The 26,098-nt window shown below is 31.7% G+C and overlaps 1 protein-coding gene across 1 annotated transcript in view; it reads left to right on the top strand.

Moving 5' to 3' along the window:
• The window catches only part of Hibch (3-hydroxyisobutyryl-CoA hydrolase), a 49,281-nt gene extending 23,391 nt beyond the window's left edge, over positions 1–25,890 (top strand). Inside the window, exons 6-12 of the mRNA XM_085811906.1 lie at positions 2,692–2,744; positions 6,267–6,345; positions 8,526–8,671; positions 16,665–16,751; positions 16,890–17,045; positions 23,278–23,416; positions 24,031–25,890. Coding sequence (XP_085668032.1) covers positions 2,692–2,744; positions 6,267–6,345; positions 8,526–8,671; positions 16,665–16,751; positions 16,890–17,045; positions 23,278–23,416; positions 24,031–24,149 — 779 coding nt within the window. The 3' untranslated portion in view covers positions 24,150–25,890. The remainder of the gene's footprint in view (positions 1–2,691; positions 2,745–6,266; positions 6,346–8,525; positions 8,672–16,664; positions 16,752–16,889; positions 17,046–23,277; positions 23,417–24,030) is intronic.
• The last annotated feature ends 208 nt before the right edge of the window (positions 25,891–26,098 follow it).

Genomic DNA, 26,098 nt, shown 5'->3' with positions numbered 1-26,098 from the left:
TTTTTATTAAAAATCTGCAGAAAAAGCCTAAATAAATCATCGAAATAAGAAGGAAATGGAGCAGCAAACCTCCTGCAAATATGAGCAACTTTCATTATACTACTGTATGAAGCCTTCCCCTCTGACATATTTTCCTGCTCTGCTATTTTTGTCGGCTCAGTGAGATTGTTACTTGTATGTAATTCTAGGTGTTTCACTGTTTTAAACATGCTAATAAAAACTGTGCTTTTGTGAGTAAGTTAAAAATTTTTTGTCACCGTATTAAAATACTTTTTTTTTAAGTATGCTGCTTGCTGCTATTAAAATGCTTTTTAAAATTATACGAGTTATATTTTAGAGGCAGTAACTGAAATTGCAGCAATATGTATCATTAGTAAGAAGTCCTCCAACTAATAAACAACCTACAGCAAAAATTAAAAAAAATAATGGATTAATATCTGTGTAAAATAATTTATAAAACTTCTAAAATTAATTTTTATACTTAATGGAAAATAGTGATGAATTCTATGAAACATTATGAAGATCACTCATTTATAACAGAAACTTGAATTTTATCTGAAATTTTAAAAGATATATTCCTTGAAGACACTTTTTCCATATTGATATCCTCAAAATATATCTGGCTGTAATGAAAGTTTTCTGCCAAAAAAAAGTTTTTAATAAAGTTAGAAGAAACATGAAAACAGTACCTTTAATGCTGGTAGTAATCACCACCCAAATCTATGATTTTCTGCTTAAGTTTTGATATTTTTTCAAAGCCTTTGGGCTAAAAACTTGGTAAGCGTGAGTCCAAAAACAGATCAGCGTCATTTTAGACGTCCTGTGCAGAATAGAAGATAGCACTCTGCAGGTGTAAAAGGGTGGAAGTCCAAAGAAGCGATGTCAGGCTATATAGTGGGTGTGGCAAGACATCCCATTCGAGTCCATACAGAGCCCAGCCGGTGAATGCAGACACATGTGGTCTTCCATTATCTTGATGGAACATTGCCTTTTTATGCCAGAACTCAGTTCAATGTTTTTTCTTGATAGCAACGTCAACATGGACTAGCAACTAGCTATACACCTTATTATTGAGGTTTTTACCTTTTTACAGGTACTCTTTGTGGATAATACCATGGCAATCCCACCAGATACAGAGCATAATCTTTTTGTTAGTCAAATTGTGTTTTGCGATGCTGCCGATGGGCTCACCAGACACAAATCAACTCCCTCTTCAACTTTTGCTGTTGAAGTAAATTCACTTTTCATCACAAATGGCAATCCGGTCCAGAATTTTGTCCTTGCATTGATACTTGGCCGGCCAGAGCGCTATGCTTCTTGAATGACATAATCCTTGTTTTTCAACTTTCAGTTCCAAACCTTAACAATGTCATTTGCTACAAAATTTTTACCTAAAGCTGTACACATTATTTGGTGACATTCTGTAGACTTCTTGCAACAGAACTTGAAGTAAGTGATGATTCTATAGTGTGATAACTCCATTTCAGACACTTTAATGACAATGATATATTTTTACAGATGTCACAACACAGTGTTTTAAAGCAAGTCTCTTTCAAATACCAAAAGTCAGTTGACAAAATATGATTAAACATGCCAACGTGAACTGTTTGCACAAACGATATTTGTGGTGGCTGAAAAATTTTCGTTAAAATCGGATATTATATTTATACTTTAGGATAATCATCATCTAGGGATTAACATGTAACAAAAAAATTATGTGATTTTAACTTTGGAATTTTGCATGTATAATAAAACAGTTTAATTCTGTAAAAATGCTAATTCAACACAACATTAATTTGAGTAATTTAAAATTATGTGATTAAAATCGCTTCATTTTTCCTTTACAAATAATCAGACTTAAACCATGCTATAGATATCATTATATGTATGTTATTCATTAAAAAGTTAAGAAATAACATTTAAATAACCTCACATTCATTATATTCAGCATTATCTTATCTCAAATATCTTTGTGCATAGAAGTGATGTTCCTGTGGAAAGCTTTAACCCTAATTTTTTATGTGCAACAGTTTTTTTAACATCCATTACCAAAACATTTAAAAATTTTAAATGTTTAATAATTAAAAAATTAATAAATTAATTTTAAAATTAAAATTAAATTTTAAAATATTGAAAATATGGTATGAAAGAGAGTATCATCAATGCCAATAGTAGCCCATTATGATAAAATAATGGACAACGGCTGATTTAAGAAAGGGACTGTAAAGTGAAAATAGTCTTCGGCCTGAGATTGGGGGCACAATGTCCTCTCATTTTGCTTCTTAAGACCATGAAAGAAATGCCACTTCATAATAAATTGTAATGATAGACTGTCTACTGTACTGCACATGTTAACAGGTGACTTAATTTAGCAGCATTTGTAGCTAGTGTAGGTCACATACGAGAATCTAGATCTTAATGCCAATTTAATTTGTTTTGAATTAGAATTTTTAAATCAGAGAGTTAAGTATGACCAAGATATTGGTCTCTCAGTTCCAGATTTTTGCAAAATTCTTTTCTAATTATAATTTTTATTACTTTTCAGTTTGTTATTTATCATCAAAATTAGTATTTAAATTTTAGAAAGTATTGTATATTTTGTGTGTATGTGTGTGCTTTTATTATTTTGTATTTTTGAAATTATGTTTCATTTTTAAACGTAAAATATAGCTGTATATTTGTATTATCTAGGTACTCTTCAAATTCCATATGTTGCAATAATTGATGGAATAACCATGGGTGGGGTGAGTAGTGAAAATTTTTATGTGAGAGTTTAATAATTTGGTCATGGAAGATGTGAATAAATAAGCATCAGTATAATCATATTAAGTATTTTTCCTTTTTTCACTGCACTTTTTTTTTTTTTTTTTGTAGGGATTATCAACATTAATTTTAAAGTTACTTATGATAGCATATGCTGTGAAAAGCTGTTTGAAGCCATTCTGGAATTCAGATTTCCTAGGAAATTGTTGAGCTCTCTAAAATGACTTTAAAGAGAGTAAATTGCATAGCTAAAATCGTGTCTGATGCTATACCACAAAATACATTATTCTAAAATCTAGTGTATGCATCCAGACATCTCAGACAATATATTATTTTATAGTGAAACACAGAATAAAACTGTCTATAACATATAAGCTAAATAATAAAATGTGTCATTGTATATTAAAATATAACATAACCTGGTAACTAGTTCCGTTGGTGTAAAACTAACTAGTAAAGGAACAGGCTTGTATAGTTAAGACAAATATTAAACATTTATTTACTATGAAAAACACAAATGATTTTACAAAATGTGTTTATGTAGGTAAAATTAGGATTTTCCTATGTACACTCAAATTTAGCACAGAAAAATAAGAAAACTTAAGATATACCTTTTGTTTTTAATATAAATTGGAATTTTGGCTAACATCCAAATATCTAGTATTACCAAAAAATATTACTGGCAAATATATTCTCTGCAAGGTAATGACATTCAATTGATATCTAGTGAAAACTATAAAGACCAGTTGACACAGGAGACACAATAATAAGGTAATTTAGACTAGCATATATCCACACATATTATCCATTACAAGAATAGGCATAACAAAATTTTAAACCCCAATATTAATTCTGGAATTTCACATGTTAATCATTACAAAACAGAATTATATGAATGGGATAAATTTCAACTACCAATTTTTATTTAAAAAAAAAATTACACTTAGTGATGATTAAGAAATTTTGTACCAACATCTTCCTTTTTCCCCCATCGATAAAAATAGCTGAAGCTGGGTCCAACCTTTTCACTCTCTTCACAACCTCCATAATATTCATGACTGCCTAATACCTAATCTGTGAAAACATAATGAAGAAATAAGGAAATGCCTGATAAGGAAAATCAGTAGAAACTTTTTCTTTCTTCTGGTGGATTTTCAAATGGCACAGTGGCCCTCGTCCTTTTCACCATGTCACTTCCATCTTAATTTTCTTCACAAAATATCAGACAACAGTTTCTGTTTTCTGTTTCGAACCCCCTGCCAATGCTCTTATTCCCTCTGCGATAATTTTCTTTCAAAGTGAGGAAACTTTCCCCCATTCTCATCCAACAAACCCAAGAGGGTTACCAACCACTATCAACATTAGTGGTGCTTCTTAGGAGAAGCGTTGACAGGGAGTTTATCATAAATTGGCACACATCGCTCCTTCTTCCTCCTCTGCAGTCCAAGGACTCCAGATAAGGTCAACAACCCAACCACCTCCTCATGTAGGCCTCCAACTTTGCAGGTTTTTTGAAAACAAGGTATTCCTATCACCAGCCTTCTTTTACCAGGGACACATGCTGGAAACCCCAATTTTTGCTCCCCCCCCCCAATGGAGCATCCATTGCAGTATAACCTAATGTATTTCTAGCTTCTCCACAGTGTCTCATTTCTACCAGACAAATATGTTTTTCAAAACTTTGGAAATAAAAAGTTACCTTGAAGAGAAAAACCTGCCCCTCCAAGTGATGACAGATAAAATTAGGATTCAGACACTGCTTACAGCTTAAGAAAATACTTTTGAACAATTTTATATACCAAATTTCTCTATTGCATAGATGTTTTACTATATTGCAAATTGTCGAAACTACCATCTGAATGAGAAAATAAAGCTTGAATAATTTTACAGGAAGGAGGGGGGGATTAAAACATAAATTAAATTAGCAAAACAGTTTAAACACCAATCAATAAAACATAAAATCAAAAATTTTAAATTAATAAATCTTAAGGGTCATACCAAATCAACAACAATAAATTCAAAACAATAAAATCAGGCTTAAACAAAAGTAAGTTATCAAACAGAAATTAAATAATTAAAATTTCTCCTTAAAAGTTAATAAGATTAAGTTAATCAATTACAACTCGCATCACAACTTTTAAATAATATGGTGTACAACTAGTACACCATATTACACAAAAGTACCTAAAGCTGTACACATGATTTTCATGACATTTTGCAGCTGATGTTTTGCAACAGAACCAGAAGTAAATGTTGGTTCTAATCTGGTAGATACTTCCATTTCAGACACCTTGTACTTAATGATAATATTTTTTTACAACACAGTGTTCTAAAACATGTCTATTTCTTTCAATTGCCGAAAAAAGTTTAACAAAATATGATTAAACATACAAATGCAAACTGTTTCCACAGACAATATTTTTGATGGTGGGAAACTTTGATTAAAACCTGATACATATATATAATAGTGAGCCTAAAAAAAGTTTAATGAGAAAGTGTATATGACTTGTTAGTCCCTGAGGAACTATTGTTTTTGTTTTGCAATTTTGCGTCAAATCACTCTAAATGTCAGTTTCACTATTTAAACTGTTGCCACCAAATATTATCGCCCTGTATTATATTTGAAAGAATTAAATAATGAAGTATCTGCATAAATGTATGGTATGTTTTTTTCTCACATTGTGATAAAACAACTGTACCTAGAGTCATTTAATTTTGAATGCTGTAATCCTACTGCAAATATGGGCAAAATATGGGCAAACTCAAATGGAATTTGTTTTTCTATCAATTGCATAATTTGTAAAACTTTAACGAATTTTGATTAACAAACTCAATGATTTCAAAATGAGCATTGGCAACATTGTACAGAAAAAACATTTTTATCTCCAGCGTATAAGACTGTGTATTGGAAATTTTAAAGATATGCTGAATTTAAAATTATTTTTCAATATAGCTCTTGAACTGAATTTTATGGTTTAAATGCGAAGAACATGATATTTAATAAGTAAAGGTAACACACAAAGTGTTAAAAAAAAAATAAAAAAAAAAAAAAAAAAACCTTTTGGATATAATTTAAAATCTGAAACCTTTCAGATTTTTTTTCCCCTTAATTGAATTTGATCTAAGTAGTGATTTGCATATGCATTGAAATTATAGCATAATAAAGTAATTGAATTAATCTTATGAAGAGCAAATTGTATGACCAAAAGGATCATTGTCTGAGTTGCATTTAAAAAGAAAAATAATAAATTAAAAATAAGTATTCATGCTTTGTTGTATCATTTGTTCAGTTCCCTCCTCCTCTTTTAAATTGCATTTTTATATTTTTAATGGTATGAAAGCTTTTATTGAAAAAGTATGAATGAATGTGTTTACTTTATAGCATATCTTGTCATTAATTATATTTTAAATGCAAAACTTAGAATTACTTTTAAAATTTTTAACTGAAATTTGAAAACAAGCATCACATTAAAAATCACATTAAAATTTTCATCTTCTTTCAGGGTATAGGAATTTCTGTGCATGGAGCTTATAGAGTCTGCACTGAAAGAACAGTTTGTGCTATGCCAGAAGCTGCAATTGGTAACTTTTGTTTCAGTTACAGTACACAATAAGATATAAAATAATAATATATAATAAGAGTGCTATATTATATATAATAATTTCATGTTAAAATGTACAATGTATTATGGCTGTCAGTCAGTTCTTTCAGAGACTTTTCATCAGATTTCTTAATTGTAAGGATGCAAAGCCAAGTCTGAGTCTTTTATGCTAAGAGTAATGAAGTAAAATCTCAAGCAAAACAAATATGAAATAAAAATAATATTTTCAAATGTCCTTATTTGATGTGAAATAAAAAATTTACTGCTAGCATTACTCAGTAAAAGCAAACATTAATAAAGAACTCTAAGTGATTGTGATAACAAGAAATTAGCTATTTAAACTTTCACTTTTTTCAATAAATGGCAAATAGAATTACTACTCGTCAAGATCAAGACAGGTTTTGAACCAGCTTCTCATGCAGGGAATCTCTAAATTGTATAATGAAGAACATCATTCATCTATAAATTTGGAGAGCCTCAAATATTTCAAAGATCCAAAAAAAATTTTATGACAATATAAATTTTAAATTTCATTAATTAATAAAATATTTGTATCACTGTTGAAATACTGGCATGAATTTATGTCACCATTCACTGCATTTCAAATACAGTTAATGCAAATGCTTCTGTTTCATGCATCAAAATTTACCTTTTTCCTCTCACTAAAGTAGTGAGTGCTGACTTGAAATCAATTAAGGACATCTTAAGGAGCATAACAGTAGATAATTATTAATCTAGGTAATAAGTTTATGCATGGTCCCTCTTCCCCCCAAAAAAATATATTTGAAGTGAATATTTTCTAAAATCTGAAATGGTCTTGTGCCACAGATTTTCTAATGAGCATCTTTTTCTAAGTATAAATGTTTAACTTAGTTTGTAATGTGATGTTTTCAAAATTTCTTGCAGTATAAAGAAAAAAGATAATTTTATCACTCATAATTGTAAAGAGGTAATTGTAATTTCTCTCTATCGTTGAAGAGTGGAAAGAAATTTCATAGCCTACTAATTTTCAAATTAGACATCTAGTAATACTGTAGTTTTTGTATTGCTGCAAGGTTTTTACCATAATCATGAGATTTCATTTTTAATGTAGATGGTAGTATACATAGGAAGAAGTGTGAAGAAAAATTTATAGCAGAAAATAATTATGTATAATTTAGGCATGCATTATATGTCATTTGTAGATATGCTAATGGTACACAGATCTTGATTTTCTTATTGTGCTTAATGTGTTGTATTATTTAGAATCAATTCTTAGTTATTATTTTCAGCACCAAAAGTGTATTATCAATATATTCACAGTTGCTCTTTTATTTCTTCAAATTTCTTTTCACTGTCTAAGATTCATTTTATAATTAAATAATGTTAAGAAGAGTTATAGATATCCCTGGCAGCTTTATGAAATGGGATAGTTTTCTATGTTAACTAATAAAATTTTACTGAGTATCCGATTAAATTAATTAAGTATCTGATAATAGTCATGTAATTGATAAAGACATGCTGATTTTTACTGATACTTTGCTTTTCATTATCATCTGACCATTTCAGTTGAATTGTGTTAGAATAATTTTCTATTTGGCTTTAAATCATTGCTAATGCAAAATGAGAACACCATTTAGGGAATTTTAATTGCCAGGCTAATTTAACAGATAAATCTATAAGCCAGTGCTTCCTATCATTTTAGTCCCTTAACCCACATGCATATTGTTGGTCTGAAAAAAAGATGCTGGTTACACTGCAGAAATATCCCACTACTTACAGGGGCCAATTTATGCTGCTACTTGTAACATTCCCAAATTTGCTTTTTTTTTTTTTTTTTTTTTTTTTTTTTTTTTTTCCTTCTATGAAGTTGTGTTACTAGTTAATTACTCCAGCATATTCTGTGATTAGGCTACAGAATTTTTTTAAGATTTTGACAATTTTTAGCAACAACCTTAAATCAGAATTAAACTATTTAGATTACATAAATGGAGCTAATTTGTTATTAATAATTAATTTTATGTTATAAGAATAATTAAGAAAAATATACTACTATTTTAATGTTATATTTTTATTCGTTAGCTAAAAAATACATTTGTCAGTCTGTTATATTTTTATTCAGTATTTTGCAATTTGGATTGATAACTTGTTGAACTAACTTTTTCATTATATATCTTGCAGGCTTTTTTCCAGATGTAGGTGGGAGCTATTTTTTGCCAAGGCTTCCCGGAAAAATAGGGCTTTTTCTTGCACTCACGGGTTATCGACTTCAAGGTCGAGATGTTTTTAAAGCTGGTATTGCAACCCATTTTGTAGACACAACAAGTGTAAGTTTTGTTATGATCTTTTTTGTTATTGTTATTTTGAAAAGTTTTTTGCCATTTTTTATTAGCTTTCTTTTTGATAAATATACTCTAGATGTGGATATTAGGGGCAGTATCACTCTTTTTTTGTGTACTTTTCAAATGGTGTACAAGGTTTAGGATTTGAAAATATTCCCAAATATTCTTTTAAATTCTGGTTTTTCACGTCATTTATGTGAAAAATATTAAAATGCTGTTTCATTATTGAATAGAATTTTTTTATTGTCTTATAATAATAATGCATATCTGCCAGCAATAATATTGCATAAGTTTTACTGAGAGTAGAGGCTTTTCATGACATCTTGTAGTCTCCTGGTGGATTACCAATCTTCCAGCTTTTAATTTTTAACTATTAGTAAGAAAATATACTAAGGGAAATGCTTTCCAGCAATAAAGGAAATTTATTGAATTAAATCAAACTTAAATTGGGTAATTTCATTCTTCTACTTCTGATGATTTTCAGCATAGTTTTTTGTATTTTAGCATAGTTTTTCATTCTTTTAATCTGCTACAAACATTTGTAAAAAATTGTTTTAGCATTTAACCAGTATACAGTCATTTGGTGTTTATATTTCATTTTGTTTTACATCAATATGTGGCACATTAATACATTTATCTACACAATAGTATGTACGCTGCACAAAAAAAGAGGGGGGGACAGTTCTATATCTCCCTTTCTTCTGGGTTGATTGACGAAATTCAACTTGCGTTTTTCATGTCTCGAAAGCAAGACTTAGAATATGTATTAGATTTATATATTCTATACCAAATTTTACAGAATTTAATATTTTGGCTTAATTTGAGTCATAGAATCGAAATATGGAAAAAAATTGGTATGTCAATTCAGAAAAAGTCCGATCAAGTGTCAAAATACCTGTATTAAAGCAATGCTATATATAAAACTAATCTATATCCTAAGTCACACTTTCGAGACATAAAAATGCAATTTGAATTTCATCAATCCGCATAGTAGAATGGGAGGTATAGAACTGTACCCCTTTTTTTTTTTTTTTTTTTTTTTTTTTTTTTTTTTGCCAAACAAAGCTGATAAACAAAAGCTTTCCTTCTTTACTTGGAATTTTCACACTATAAAAATGTAAGAAAATTACAGAATGAAATTAACCAAAGAATATAAATTTTAGAATAATTAATATCTTTAGTTAAATATTAACATATTTTACATAGAACCATTAAAGCTCTGTCCGATAATGTTATTTTAAGTTTCAACATCCATGCACAGAGTGTTTAATCACTTTCAACATGGAGTGTTTTAATCCATGCATAAGTTTATTTGAGACATATATGGCTGTCTCTCTTTATTACTGCAGCTATACACATGTGTTCTTGTAAATTAACTGAAACAATAGTGTCTCATGTCATTATTACATGAGATGCAATCATTAAACATGGTTATGAATAAAGTTCATTTACAGTGCTGTATTTTGTGTGAATTCTAGCAAACAAAAAAAAAAAAAAAAATACCATAGAAGCATATCAAAATTTAATGAAAGTTTTTGGTGGAGATGTAGTTTCAGATAGAATATTCAGAAAAGAATTCGAAAAATTTGAAGCAAGTGATTTCGACCTTAATGATAAGCTAAACTCTGGGCCCCTATCTGTCATTAATGACAATATTGTCAAGACCATAATAGAGCAGGATCTTTTTTTTTTTTTTTTTTTTTTTTTTTTTGACAACATTGGAGATTACAGAAAAGTTTAACTCAGTTCAACCATTTCAGACCATTTCTATTTATTAAGTAGAATTGCTCTATACATACTCTAGATGGCTGGTTGATAAGTTAAGTGAGAAAGATTTTCGTGATTTAGTCATAATTATGCAAATTTATGCATATTTGGAACAAAAACGAATCCTTCTTTGACCAGATGATAAGTGTGAAGAAACGTGGATTACCTACGAAAACATCGTTAGGAAAGGCATATTGTGAGTGCATACAGTTTTCTTTCTCTATATCTAAACTAAGCTTGAGCCTAAATAAGAAAATACTATGCATCTAATGGAATGTCCAACGACTAATATATTATGAGCTTTTGAAACCTAATGAAAAGCTCAATTTGGAGAGATGCTGTCAACAAATGAGTTAAACTCGTTTACTGACAGGTGAATGCAGGGCCCGGACGGCTTTATATGACAAATCGGGTGTCGTCCGGTACCCGAGGCTGCTGCATCTGGAATTTTTTAATGGAGAATATGAGGTTTTGGCATGGCCAAACAAAGACGTATGCATATATGCTTCAGCATACAATTAATAAAAATTCCTACATAGGTACATTGGCTGGTATAGGTACATTGGATACATATGTATATTGGCCTAAATGGTTAATGAGATAGGCGAACAATAAACACGTATACAGTAAAAGAAATGATACATTGATAATGTAAATGGTGCAAATTAATACTAGAAACGATACACTGAAGATGATACTTGTAGATGAATATGAAAGATGACGATTCATAAAAATACATGAACATAAATTGTCCTACATGGCTATGTATACCTTTAACACCTATACATTAAAAAAAATGATACACTGAATTGTGTATTAATGCAAAAAGTGATAATTAATGATTATACATAATCGTGTGTTATCCTACATAGCAATACAGACATTAGTATAAATAATACTACGCTTAAACACTGATACATTACTATAAATGATACACTGAAAATGGTGCTTGTACAGTAAAACGATATATAATGATTAGTGATAGCACATAATCCTGTGTTATTCTACATGGCTTTACATACATATACAGAGAGGGTACACTTAAATGAATGATGTAAGTGCATTGGATACATGAGTGCATTGATCTAGGTAGTTAATAACTTGAGTAATGGTATGCAACAATTGTTGATGATGCACTGGTGATTAATGAAATAATGAATGACAATTAATGAAGGTACATTATCACGTTATCCTACATGGCTATACATACATGAATATAATTGAAACACTTGGTACGGATAACTTTCAGAGCTTGATATAAGTCCATTGGACATAAGCACATTGCCATAGGTACATTGGATATATAGGCTGGTTGTGTGGAAAGGACAGAGTTATGGTTAAGCCGACTCACACATGTCCTGGTCTAATGGCTGCAGTCTGTACATAATACTTTTGAGTTTTTTAAGTACTACTGATTGGCAAATAAAGAATCTTTTATATGCTGGATCTGTGTTGTTAAACGGCATCTGCCACTCTCGTGTTAGTGGGCAGGAGGTGACATAGTGATTCAGGCTACCTGGCTGGCCACACACACACAGATGTTGGTGTTTGTTATTCCTCATTCTAGAAAATATTCTGGAAATGGACCATGACCCGTTATAAATCTGGTGATGTGTGGCTGAGATATCTGTTTGTAAAGACTGACTTTGTGAGTGAATTAATAGGTCCTTCTTCCGTGCAGAATAGAATTCCACTCTTCCTGCCATTGCTTGAGTGTGGCATTTAAAACAGCCTTATTTACATAGGATTTTGGTAACTTTATTGCCAGTTGATCTGCATCGAGATTGCTCGCGTCTTCTTTGGCTAGTAAGTCTGCCTCCTCATTTCCCTGGTGTCCAGCTTGTGCTTTAATCCAGAAGATGAGGATGCGTCCTTCGCACTGTCACAGGGTTTGCTGAATATGCCCTGTGATGGGCAACCTGTGAAAATGATTCCGAATTGCATAAATTGCTGACAGGCTGTCAGTGTGTATATGTGCAGTGGAGTAGCTAAATTCACTCGCTGCTAGGGTTGCTTGGCATATGGCTTCAGCTTCTGCCTGAAAGACTGAGTTGCCTGCGCCCAGAAAGCCTTTCCAAGACCTTAAGGTGCTTCCATTTCGTTTGATGGTGTAGCTACAGCCCATCATTCTATTTACCTGGGAGCCGTCTGTTTAAATCCTAAAGCCATTAGTGTTATCATTGTTGTCTTCAAGCATTGTTGCGTAAGCATGGACATTCTTGCAGAAAAGGGCTGGTTGAACTTCCGTAACTTGTAGATTGTTCTCGAAGTCCTCTGGTGAGAAATGGAGGTTCTTCGTTTACTGACAGTAAAACAAAGAAAAGAGGTTGGTGATACTCAGTAGGAAGCATATCATACTCCATCTTGTTAATGCCAGGCCACATGCTACTTTGGCGATGTATGAGAAAGAGCTAGGTTGGGAAATTCTGTTGCATCCATTATAATTTCCAGACCTAGCATCCTTTGATTATCACTTGTTTCTCTCTTTTCAAAATTTTTTGAAGGGGAAAAAAATTCAAAACTGAAACTAATGTCAGCCAAGCAACTACTCAAGTTTTTCACCTCCAAGGACAAGACATTTTTCAAAAATGGTATTTATAGATTGCCATCATGCTGACAAGAGGTCATAAATAATGAGAGATATTGTATTATACAATAAATACATTATTTTCTTTCACTTCCCTAACGGACAGGATAAATAATTCAGTAATCTGAATCATGCATTATAAAGAGAATTTAAGTCATTCTGGAGTTCTTTTGAAATGGCATTTGCCAGACAACACAAAAATCCTCTGGACATTCCGAGTTTTTATATTTCAAAGTTGGCAGTTGTGATATTGTATTTAATATTGGAGTAAATTATACTTGTAATGAGAGTTCATGGACTTCTAAATTGCATTATTTAATATGACTATTTTATTTGGATTAGTCTCAAAGTACCAAATTCATTGTACATTTAATAGTGAATTATTTTGCATGAAGAATTTTATTTAGATTGGAAATATTTCTCGTATTATTAATTTTGTATGATTATTTGGCATATTTTAATTGTTTTTGAAAAATTTACGAGTATTTTTGAAGTATGTATTTTATGTATTTTTCGAGGAGTTTAAAAATGTTGCATCACTTTAAAACTCTTCATCTGAGTATGTCAAATATTGTACTTTTTTTTTTACTTTAGAATGCGTAAGTTTGATTTAAAAAATATATATATTTACTACTCATATTAGCTAAAATAACACACCAAAGGGCAAATGTTGGAGATATGGAAGCAATAGGAATTAGCATAAGTTGCATGAATTTGTAGAACTAATTTCAAGATTTGAATAGATCCCATGTATCTGCAGTTGAAAAATACATAATGTGCAACCCATTATTCAGTTGTTTGGCATAAGGTTACTTTGTCAAATAGAATTTTTTTTTCCCTTTTTAAATTTGCTAGAGGATGAACATAATTTGGGAACTCAGATCAAATATGTAGCCTTTAGTTTTGCAAATTAGTTTGTTTCTCATGTTTATCAGTTTTGCTAATTTAACTGTTAATATAGTTGGGCTTATTTCATCTAGATTTGCAGCAATCTAGAGCTCTTATTTATTTTGCTTTTTTAAACTCCTACCCTTGCTTAAATTATAGCATTAATTACAGAATTTACTGGAATAAAAATGTAAACTGCTTTCTAGTAAAGAATAAGTGCAAATAAAATACAAATTGGAAATTATTGTCATGCCAGTAGATCAAAGTATTCAATATTGAATTATGTAAGTAGACTCAGATTCATCTTGGTAAATGCATCCTTTCATCATTGCTTGTTAAAGGTCATAAGAAGCTTTTTTAGAATATGTACCGTATTTGACGGCATATAAGACGCACTTTTTTTCCTAAATTTGGTCTCAAAAAGTTACCTGCGTCTTATATGTGAAGGACACAGGATAACTTTCAATACTGAATGTTATTTTTAGCCCGGATAAAGGTCTAGACACACATAACTTTTTCTACATCTGCTATAATTATTTTGCACATGCGTGAAATAACTGTCGCCAAAAAGTACCAAAGCTCGAAGCTGATGTAGAAGTTCGAACAGGTTCGAGAGTCGCATTACGTCTATGGAGCCATTTCTTCTTTACATAGTATTTCTTTGACTCAGCCGACACACGTGTCGGTATCGGTGCTACTCTGTATAAACGCTTCGGTATAGGTGCTTAAAACTAGCAAACAAACAGAGCAGCAGCAAGGCATTTCGGTCCACCACCTACTGAAAAAAATTATACGTACTTGGCGACTGCAGGAAGATCAACTGAAGACTGCTAAAAAACAAAAACATAACCTTCGATGCCCATCTTGGCTGTAAAAATCTTGGCTGTCTTAACCATCTTGGCTGTAAAAATGCTGTAAAAATCAAAATGCTGTAAAAATGTGGGTGATAGATAAGAGGAAATCTGGGATAAGTGTTTCAACTATAAAGGTAATCAATGAGGCCAAAAGATTTGCAGAAAAACATGGGAATCAGAACTTTTTAGGGTCTGAGGGCTGGTGCTACAGGTTCATGATAAGGCAAGGCTTATCAATGTGCACAAAAACAACTATTGCACAGAAAATCCCAGCAGATTATGAAGAAAAAATACTAGCATTTCATAGGTTTGTTATAAATGCATGCAAGAAAACTTCTTTTGAGCTCGGTCAAATAGGAAATATGGATGAAATTCTACTTACATTTGATGTACCATCCAGCAAGACTGTGAGTATTAAAGGGTCTAAATCAATAACCATAAAAACCACAGGTCATGAAAAAAACCCAATGTACGGTAGTTCTAACATCTTGTGCTGATGGCACAAAACTACCGCCGTTTTTCATATTCAAAAGAAAAACTTTCAATGAGTGTAATTGTTCATGTTCATCCGAAAGGCTGGATGGAAGAAGCTGGAATGAAACTGTGATTACAGAACGTATGGGGGAGGCGACCTGGTGGACTCTTAAGAAAACCTTCTCTTTTGGTTTTGGATCATTTTAGCGCCCATAGAACTGAAACCATAAAGAATAAAGCAAGAGAATTAAAAACCCAGATAGCTGTCATTCCTGGTGGACTGACTAGTCAATTGCAGCCTTTAGATGTATCGGTGAATAAGCCATTTAAGGAAAAAGTGCGAGAATGATGGAACAAGTCGATAGGAGAGCCACATCACACCCTCGCACCCTCAGGTAGAATGAAGCAGCCCTCTATTTCACAAGTGTGCGAGTGGGTAAAAAGATCTTGGGAGGACGTAAAGGCTGAAGTAATTGTTAAGTTCTTTAAGAAGTGCGGAATCAGTAATGCTCTTGATGGAACAGAAGACGACACATTATTCAAAGAAAGTGATACTAGCAATGACGGAAACAGTAGTGATGACGATATCTCGTTTTCGATGATGATGATATTGAAAAGGATTTTTATGGTTTTGAAAGTGATTAAAGTTTAATTTCATGATAGGCAACTTTTTCCTTGAATCAGTGTTTTTTGTTGTTTCTGCTTTATTTTGTATTATGTTTGATTGCTTGCCGTTCATTCATTTATTCATTATTGAAATTTACATATCATGTTCAAAATAGCTTGCCGTTTGTTAATTTTCCTTAATAAAAATATGTTTGGTAATTGCATTCAATGATTGTTTATTTGGCTGTTACGAAACGTGAGAACTAAAAGAAACCACATTTTAAGTTATTGTGGTACCGCACTGTCACGCGGACTATTGAAACTTTTTTAACCTTGTCTGTGGCCTTCTAAATAAGGGTGTGTCTTATATGCCTTCAAATACGGTATTTATTTCTACAAACAAGTACCTTTTTATTAATAAAGCATATAATATAAATTAAAGTTGATATGTATTTTCAGAGTTATGAATGTACTTCTTCAAGCAAGTGCTATTTCATTAATAAAAATATATAGCTAAAAATTGAAAATATGTTTAATTATTAACCTTTTATAAATTATTTTTATACATATTAATTTTAGAGGGATAAGATAAACACTAATTACATCTTTTATATAGATATAAGGTAAAAAGAATATTCTTCATGCTTTTGCTTTAAAGCCGATGTAATACTGTGGCTCCAGTGAACAACTTTAACACTAAGTTAAAATAAATTGCAATTAAAAGTGTAAATGAAATAAATGAAATTATCATTTATTATTATTTTATATAATATATATCACCTCCAAACTTACTCTTTTATAGTTAAAAGACTTGGAAAGAGATCTCTTGCGACTAGAAAATCCCAGTCTTTCTGATATTGACAGAATTTTGCTCAAATTCCAGCAACAGGTAATGTCTGCCGCAATTGTAGGTTTTATATTTGATGTAAATTACATGCTTTTATGATCTTTATTATGGAAATTTCATTCATGCATGCCATACATGCTGTTATGGTATTTTGTGATTACTTTGCAAATTTTTCTTTAGTGTGAAATTGATTACAAAAAAGAATTTGCCTTAAAGCCTGTCATGGGAAAAATGAATACTGTATTTGAAGCTGAAAGTGTAGAAAGTGTGATGGAAGCACTGAAAAAAGAGGGATCTGAATGGTCTCGGAAACAACATGAAACAATGAGGAAACTGGTAACAGCATATCTGTATTCTTTTTTCAATTAATTTAATTTTATCATTATTAGTCCAAAGGGGATGTAAGTTCCAAATGCAATACTGTCTCGAAACAGGATTTTGCATCAAAACACTTAAATGTGTTGTATGACTTTTCAGATTGTTACCAACAGATATTATTGCCCTGTATCATATTTAAGGAAATTCAAAAATGAAGCATCTGCATGATGCATGTATGTTTCTTGCATTGTGAAAAAACAATGGTACGTAGAGCCTTCAAATTTTTAATAATGTTGTCCTTTCCCCGAACATGAGCACCTGGAAACCCAAATTTTGAATTTGTTTTAATATGTAGGTAATATTTTGTAAAACTTTAACAGATTTTTTATTAACAAGCTCAATGATTTCAAAGCGAGGAGCAACAACGTTGTATGGAATAAAACATTTTTATTTCCAGCCAGTGGTTCCAAGGGGTTATCCCAGTAAATCATCTCAAAATATGCCTCTGCTTTGAAATTTCAATTTGGGAAGCAGAAATTTTTATATTTCCCCCCTTTCAGTCAGGTTTTCTTTCTTTCAGTGCTCTTTCAGTTGAAGTTCTTATATAAGTGCTTGTTCTTCCAGCATCATCAACAAAATGTTTTCAGAGTGAGCAAAATAACAGTTCCTCTGAATAACTTGTGAACTGAACAACTTTGCCATAAAATGTTCTGGCAAGAATGAACTTTTCTTGATTACTCTGTGAACATGACATGCTCCATGCATAGCTGTCGGGATTTTCATTATGTCAAATGAGGATGGCACATAAACTTTTATAGCATATTCGGCTAGTAGCTTTCAGTCTGTTGGTTTTGCAGTTGACATATAAAGATGAAGAATTATGTTTTATATGGAACATGAGCTTTTTGATCACCATCAAGAGGTTAATTTTTTATTGACGTAGAGGGTGTATTATTAGAAATTCTGAAAAGGTTAATCTATTAAAAAAAAGTGTAAATGTATTTTTAAAGAGGCTTGTGTAAAATGTTCCGAATTTGTGAACAAAAATATCTTTAAAGACCTCTTAGCAAATTCAGGGGCATGAATCCTTTTATTGCATTGTAAAACAACTACTTTCATTGCATTGATGAAATTAGCAGTTAATTTGCCAAATATTATTTCAGTAGATAGAAACATTTCTTTTATTCCAAGCAGTGCATAACTATGAAATGGATAGTCATTTATTTCTCTTATGCAAAAGCACACACACACAAAAAAAAAAAAAAAAAAAAAAAGTAAGGAAAGGGGGAAAAAAAAGACATAAATTTTTTAACTGAAATATTCATTATTAAAGAAGATAAACGACACATTGGGGAAACGGTGTAGCACAAGGATGCCTGGGTCAAAGACCCTACCACTTGTAGAACAGATATGTTATTTCGAATACTGTCATGAGTAAATAGTATATACAGTCAAAAGTCGTTAATCCGGACTCATCGGGACTTCGGCAATTCCGGATTATAGATCATCAGTTTAAATCTGGTAAGATGGCATGCAGAAATTATAAAATTAAAAATATGAAACCATAATTTATGAAATAAAGAACAGTTATGATCTAAGGGTATCAAAATTTACAAAAAAAAAAAAAGCTTAATATTTATTCGTTTACTTTATTAAACATTTCTTTCGATGTAAGTTGTTTGAGTTGCTTCATTTTATGTGATAATACTTTCTCTTTAATTCTATAAACAGACATCATTTCTTGTTTAGTTACAAAGTTTCGCTGTTTAAGTCCTATAATTGCTGTTTCGAGAATACCGACTAATTTGTCAATCGAAATTTTTTCATTTTCAATAACCTCTGTGTCACTTTTTTCACTATCGGAAGCGAATTATAATGACAAGACGAAGTACATAGAGATGAAATACTACATTTAGTAAGGAGTTATAAGCCAGATAAAATAAAAACATCTGCCCTAAAGATAAGGATAGTGCTGACAGATCAACTTCCAATCCATTGTGCGCCACAGTGTTCCCCCCCCCCCCCGCATTGCAGCGTGAAATTGATAAACAGATTTCGGAATGGTTAGATAAACAAAGGATATGCCTTTATCCATTTTTTGCAGCAATTCCACTTTTTGTTTAATGGACTTCAAAACATATTTTCGCTTTGTAGATCCTTTACATATTAGTAAATGTATATCAGAAATTCTGTTTGACATAATCAAAAGTTCAAGCTTACTTTTATAAAATTGCTCTAACAGTCTGCAAAAAATAATAAGCCGGATCCAATTCGAAGATTAAGGAACAACGCAATCTGCAACATTAACTGAATTAGGTCATTTTAGTTTAGCTTATACCATCTGTTATACATTAAACACGCATTCGTAAACGTATTTATGCGCATGCGCACACGCATATTCGCAGCCCTAAAGGTGTTACGCACATGCATCAATGCAACGCATGTGCAGAAAGTTTGTAGCTTTGAGGTACGGATTATAGATCATTTCGGATTATGGGTGTCCGAATTAACGACTTTTGGCTGTATTTACAGAATTTTTTTTATAATTATATCATGTTTCTTATAAAGTTATAAGAAAAGATATAAGATAAAGAGATAAATTTCTAAAAAAGACTAAAGTGTGCATCAAGTTTTATTAGACCTGAAGTGCTGAAGCCAAGAAAGGAGGAATGAGCTGGCTATATCCTGATACAAGAAAAACATATGTAACATACATATAAGTAATAGGCTAAGTAGTGTGAGTCTCCTGGTGCACTAGTAATAATTAAACCTTAAATTTACAACGCAGTGTTAAGAAGTACAAAGCAGATTAAATAAGTTATACAATATGGGTACTAAGTATGGCCATATCCCATTTGCTATTATTTGGGTCATTAAAATCATAATCCTAAATCCTTATAACTGGGTTGTTGATATTAACAAGACTGACATAAAAGTTCCAGGCGAGCCGGCAGTAAAAATACTTAAGTTGTTCTATACCCAATTCTTCATGTAACTTTTGATTTTGAATGTACCAGGGCGAATTGGTAATCTGTCTTAGGACACAATTTTGTGCCTTTTGCCATTTTTTTCTATAAGATTTGCATGAATATGCTCAGACCGAGCAAGCATAGCATAGTATGGGATGCAATACAATTTTATAAATAAGCAACTTGTTGTCTATTGAAAGAACACTGTTTCGAGAAATTAAGGGGTTTACTAACTCAAAACTTACCAAGGATAGATGTTATGTGTGGGTACCACGATAGAGTTTTACTGAGGATCACCCCAAGATAAAGGACTTGCTTGGCCTATGGGATGACTTCTCCATAGAGTTGCAGGGTTTTGGTTGAATTTATTCTTCTTGGCAAACAGAATTCCTTGAGTCTTGTCCACATTAACTTTGATTTTCCATTTTGTCAGCCAAGTCTCGAGTGTGTTTATGTAGTCTTGTAGTTGTTGTATTGCTGGGCTAACAAATGCACTCTGTGAGAGGATCCCAGTGTCGTCAGCATACATTGCGAGTGTTCTGTATGGTGGGAATGTCGTTCGCATAGATATTGAATAAGGTAGGTCCCAGCAGACTTCCCTGAGGGACCCCAACAAGGATTTCCCTGCATTTTGAGAGTGTATTTGAGATGCAAATGACAAAGTGTCTACCGGTTAGGTAGGATTTAACTGTGTTTGTAATGTAACCTGGGAAGCCCGGTTGTGTAGTTTGTAGATGAGTGCGTCTAGCCATACACGGTCAAAGGCCTTTGCTATATCTAAGAAACAGTTCTCCTGAAACTTTCTTTTTCTGTAGCCCTTCACTGATAAGTTCCACAACACAGTATAGCTGGTTGACCGTAGAATGTCTGCTTCAGAATCCAGATTGGTGAGGAATGATTATGCTATTCTGTTCCAGATGTTGATTAATCCTGGTTAGAAGTACAGCCTCCATAATTTTACTAAGTGAGCATAGCAGACTTATCAGGCGGTATGACTCTGGTGAGCTTGCAGACTTTTTGGGTTTCAGAATTCTTCAGCTTTTTAATGTAGGAGCACACCTCCAATGGCATGACTAGGATCATGTTGTGAGTGTGTGGGCTTGGCATATAGTTGTTGTAAAAGTCAGTAATTAATTGTTCTGTAATGGGGTCATGAATGTTGTTAGTGCGAAACTGAGATTCTAGATGCTGTGCTAAAAGTTCTGCTTTCTCAGTATATGTGGAATTGATCGAGAGCCTTTAAGGGGCAGAATGTTGTTGTGGCATTTTTTTATACCTTTTGATCGCTTTCCATATTGAGTTATCTCTGGAGAGGGACTCCAGGTCACAGCACATAACATTTGTCAATTTGTTTAGTCTTACAGTTTTCAGTTTTATGTGTCCCCATGTGCTTGACTTAATGGGGCTTTAGTTTACAATTTTCTGACGAGTGAGGGAAGTGTTGGCAGTTATGACACTGCACAAACTTCCGATAGTATTATATGGAGTAACAGAAACATAAAAACACATAAAGTAAGTTAAATTATCTCCACCCCTGGTACGTTCTCCAACTGAACTTGAAAAAGTGGCATAGGAGCCGTAGTTCTGAATCTATGCATTTGTGAGACTTTATGCACCTTATAGCCAAGAGCTACAAGCTCCTCATGTGTATCTCATCATCTAAATATCTAGTAACTGACCTATGATCGCTTTCTGTCTTCGGGAACACTTTCAGAAACTCGCCATCAATCTTAACTGCAAATTCGAGTTTTGTGTCATTCTTTAGTTTTTAAACAAAGATTATATTGAACTTTCAGTTCTTCAGTTCTTTTACTTTAGTAGTACAGAAAAATATTAATGTAGCATTTCCCCGAATTTAAATCCCGCCCTTGCCCTGTTCCATTCAAAAAGCTACTACATTTAGCAATTATTTTAAGTGTTCAGAAACTGAAAAGTAAGTCACATTGTAAAGGATGTGTTAAAATATAAATTAACCTTTTATAAATTAAGAGGCTTTATACTCATTGCATCAGTAATGAAATTGTTAATTATGATGTCATATTTTTACTCCAAGGTGGTTTGGGGGATTTTAGAAATGAAATTACAATCACCATATTTGTATTCATGGAAAGTTCTAGACATACGCTGTGCTGGGAATAGTGTTGCATTAGCTATACTCCTGCACTTAGCCAAAGGAGAACTGATGAAATTAGAACCACTTGATAGGAGAAAGTAAATGGGTAAGAGTAGAGAAAGTGTGATTGAAGTATTGCAGGCAGTTTATGGATGAAGGAGAAAGAGGGATGTGATAAAGAATGGACAGATAAATAGATATATTTATTTCATCTTCATTCGTGGGATCTATATTATATTGCTATACATACAATTTTTAGATCACTGAATGTAAGGACTTGCAGACTTTACATGATTTCTGTCCATTAATAATACTGTAAAGCAATTCTAGTTAAAGGAATATTAATGTCATATTCTGCATTTACGGAAATGCAATTTTTCGTTTGTGTATAAACATGCAGACATATAAACAAGCTAAAACTCTCAAAGATGTGTCTTTCTAGCATTTAGTGCTTTTATAATTATTGCTAAATTTCTTAGATGCATCATTAAAAGATAAAATATTAGACGTAATATATAAGAAAATAGATCCTTAATAGCCCTTTTATTCAACATTCTGTTTGTTCACTGAATGTTAGAGCCCATATCTCTGAACATTTCTGGCTATGAATAATATTCCAAAAATATTTTATTTTGGAAAGTTGTTGTTGCTAATGCTCACTTGTCTGACTTATAGTCAGCCGAAGCCCACAAAATTCCTCGTGGTAAGGAGGGCAAGTTTATGCCTGGCATTCGCAACAGCCTCGAGCACCATACAGGTGACAGTGCAATTTAGCTCAGTTCTGCTCCTAATTTTGACAGAGAACAGCTGGCGGGGGGTCCAAGCATCTCCCACCCCTCTCCCCTTCAACCAAACCACATTAGAGGACTTTTGACTCACTGCATATTTAGAGTGCTGCCATCCCGCACCGACACTGTACATTTACAAGCATCCATGCCTTCTCCGGGATTCGAACCCGCCCCCTTCGGCACAGCAGTCAGTGACGCTAACTACTATAGCCTTTGTGCAGCTGTTTTAGAATGTATCGGTGTCATATTTTTTGTAGTTTATTTTTGCTTTTCTTCTATATGAAACTACAATTTTTTAGCTGTATATCTATGCATAAATTATAATTCATTGTTCTACCTTTAACTTTTTAAAACTATAGTCATATTTTCATCTTTTAAAGTCACCAACTTCTTTGAAAGTGGCCTTCCAGCAACTGAAAAGAGGAGCAAATTTAACATTGCAGGATTGTTTGAAAATGGAGTATAGATTATGTCAGAGGTTCATGCAGAACAATGATTTTCATGAGGGTGTAAGAGCTGGTAAGATTATTTTTATGGATTTTATGAAATGTTCTGAATAAATTCAGATTTATGTATATTCCTGATTGAATGTAGATTTATTTGGTAATTTGCTGTGCATATTTGATAAGTATTGTGTTAAGAAAATAACAATTTAGCTATTCTCATAAAACAACTTTAGTTCACACAAGAATGAAATTTAAGTACTTCCTGTGTCTGTCAGTAACAGTTTATTTAAATATTAATGATATAATTATATTAATCTTCTTTCTGTAAGCTTAGTATTTTGTTATTTTTTTTTTTATTATAAAATGTCTTAACCATTAGTGATGTTAAAAAAAGAGTAAATGTAATAGTTCTGTAGCTAAATAATATGGAATATGAATTTTCCATTTATGTAGCCATTTTTAACTGAATTTTTAAGGATGTCAAATGTTTATAACACCTTTGATTTTATTATTTTTATTTTCAAATGCACATTTATTTTTTATTTAATATCACCTCTTATTAGACTGTATATTTTATTGTTTATTTGTTCAATAACTAGTTTAAAATCTTCTTCTTGTTTATATTCACTTGAAATTTGAATGTAATCAAAGAAAGTTATGATATCTGATAGACTTTTCCCCATACAGTTCTAATTGATAAAGATAACAGCCCTAAATGGAACCCTGCTACTCTAGAAGATGTTACAGAGAAGCAAGTGAATTCATACTTCGAGCCTTTGGCATCTGATAAGGAACTTCGCCTTTAATATAAGTGTATAAGTTTAATCTACATACAAGTAGCCAACATTTCTCAAAATGTGCCACTTATACTGTTTTTCTTTCTTACTACACGTTTGATAATAAACAGTAACTTTTTTTATGACAGATTTTAACATATGATGCTATCTAGCTGTAGAGATTTCTTATTTGTTTACTTCAAGGATTATTAGAATGCAGCTAAAGCAGTCGTTTTTCTAGTATATTTGATACATATCAAAGTTATTTTGTTATAACAAGCAAGGTACAAGTATTAAAACTGAATAAAATGTTTCTTATATTTTTATTTCATGCATTTTTTTAAATTATTCCCAAATTTTTTATAAAATATAATTTTCAAATGGAAGTTTGGAACTTCTGTGTTTTGACTGTTTAGGTTAAATAATATTTCGCAATGGAAACATAAATATAGAAAGATACACAATTCAGATTTATAGTAAATATGAAATTCCTTTTATTTGGAGAAAAAATTCATTAGATTAGAATAGAGAAAAATTCTAAAAGTATAGAGCAAGCAACGAATAATTTTAAACTCGCAATTTTTTCCCTTCATGAAGTTCCTCCTCCTCCCCCCCCAGGAAATTGGTGAAGCTTTTTATTGTGATTTTTCTTATTGGTCTATGCTTCATTACTTTTTATTTCAGTTGCTTCACTGTGGCATGATTTTTACTTTGCAGCATGTGATATATATAGCTTCGACTAAATGCTGTGTTATAGTTTATACATGAAATCTAGCCATTTTTGAAAATAAATTTTACTGAAATGTAAGTCTCATCTTTCTTGTCTAGTTAATTTTGTAATTTTAAGGTATATTTATTTTTTTAAATTACATGTGTATGTACTGATCTCTTTAAGGACAGAAAAAAAAAAAATAAATAAGTGAATAGTAGAGTTAAATGAAGTTTTAAAATGGATAGGTGAGGAATGATAATCTAATCTTGTTCTGTTGCATACTTCCTCCCTCCCCAGGATTGAATTATTTAAAAAATATAACTTCCATTCATTTAATAGTATATTTTCAGTTTTCAGTCAGAGTATAATTTGTATTTATATTCTAATACTAGAAAAAATCATGTTGTATACTTTTCTTGTCTGTATATTCTGTAAAAGGTCCCCTTTTGTATATTCTGTATTATTAGTTGACTTTTCCTTTTTGAACAGTTTGTGTGATTTCTAGTTTTTAGGCTTTTAATCAATTTCAAAAATGTGTTTTATTTGGAACTGAAGGAATTTAAGCTGTTAATTATCACTTCAACTTTAATGTTCTTTTTATATCTTTAGTTACAAATGCATAAAAATTAGTGGGATATTTTTTAAAACACAGTAGAAGAAAATTTCCTTCTCCTGCTGAAATGTTTATTCATGCCTGTGTCTGTGTAGTAAAAAATTCTCTGCCTTTAAAGAAATAATTCAAGTTATTATTTGCTTGTCCCTTAATGAGATTTAGTCAAGAAATATATTTGCTATTGACAATTCTTTGTTGAGACTTTATGTCTGATATTCTGCTATGCAAATTATATTGAATAAGGTTTGAGAATTGTTGGTGAAATTATGACGCTTTTCAATGCAAAACAGCCACACTTGAAGTACAAAAGATAACATTTTATAATCTGTCTATCTTAAATGTTTTTGAAATACTTCTTTGATGTTGAATGAGTACATACTGAGCAACAATTTCTATTTGTATTAGAACTTTTATATGAAATAAATATGGAAGCTTATAACAAAATATGTTTTTGTTATGTGTATTATTTTTGTTGCATTCATTATCAAGTTAAAAAGAAGTTTAGTAAAAAATTTAGTCTCATATTCGTCCAAAAACTGGCTTGTATCAGTTATTACACATGAGAAAATCCATGAAAATGTCTATACAGCCAACCCATACGTTGGGATTCTAACCTCGGATCAAACTGCCAGTGTTCAGCTACTTTACCACTCA

The sequence above is a fragment of the Stegodyphus dumicola genome, chromosome 2 (genome assembly GCF_044657685.1).
Source record: "Stegodyphus dumicola isolate Sdum_Otavi_A_Nest chromosome 2, ASM4465768v1".
Lineage (NCBI taxonomy): Eukaryota > Metazoa > Arthropoda > Arachnida > Araneae > Eresidae > Stegodyphus > Stegodyphus dumicola.
The sequence above is the reverse complement of the archived record's forward strand: the minus strand, read 5'-3'. Positions and strand labels throughout refer to the sequence as shown.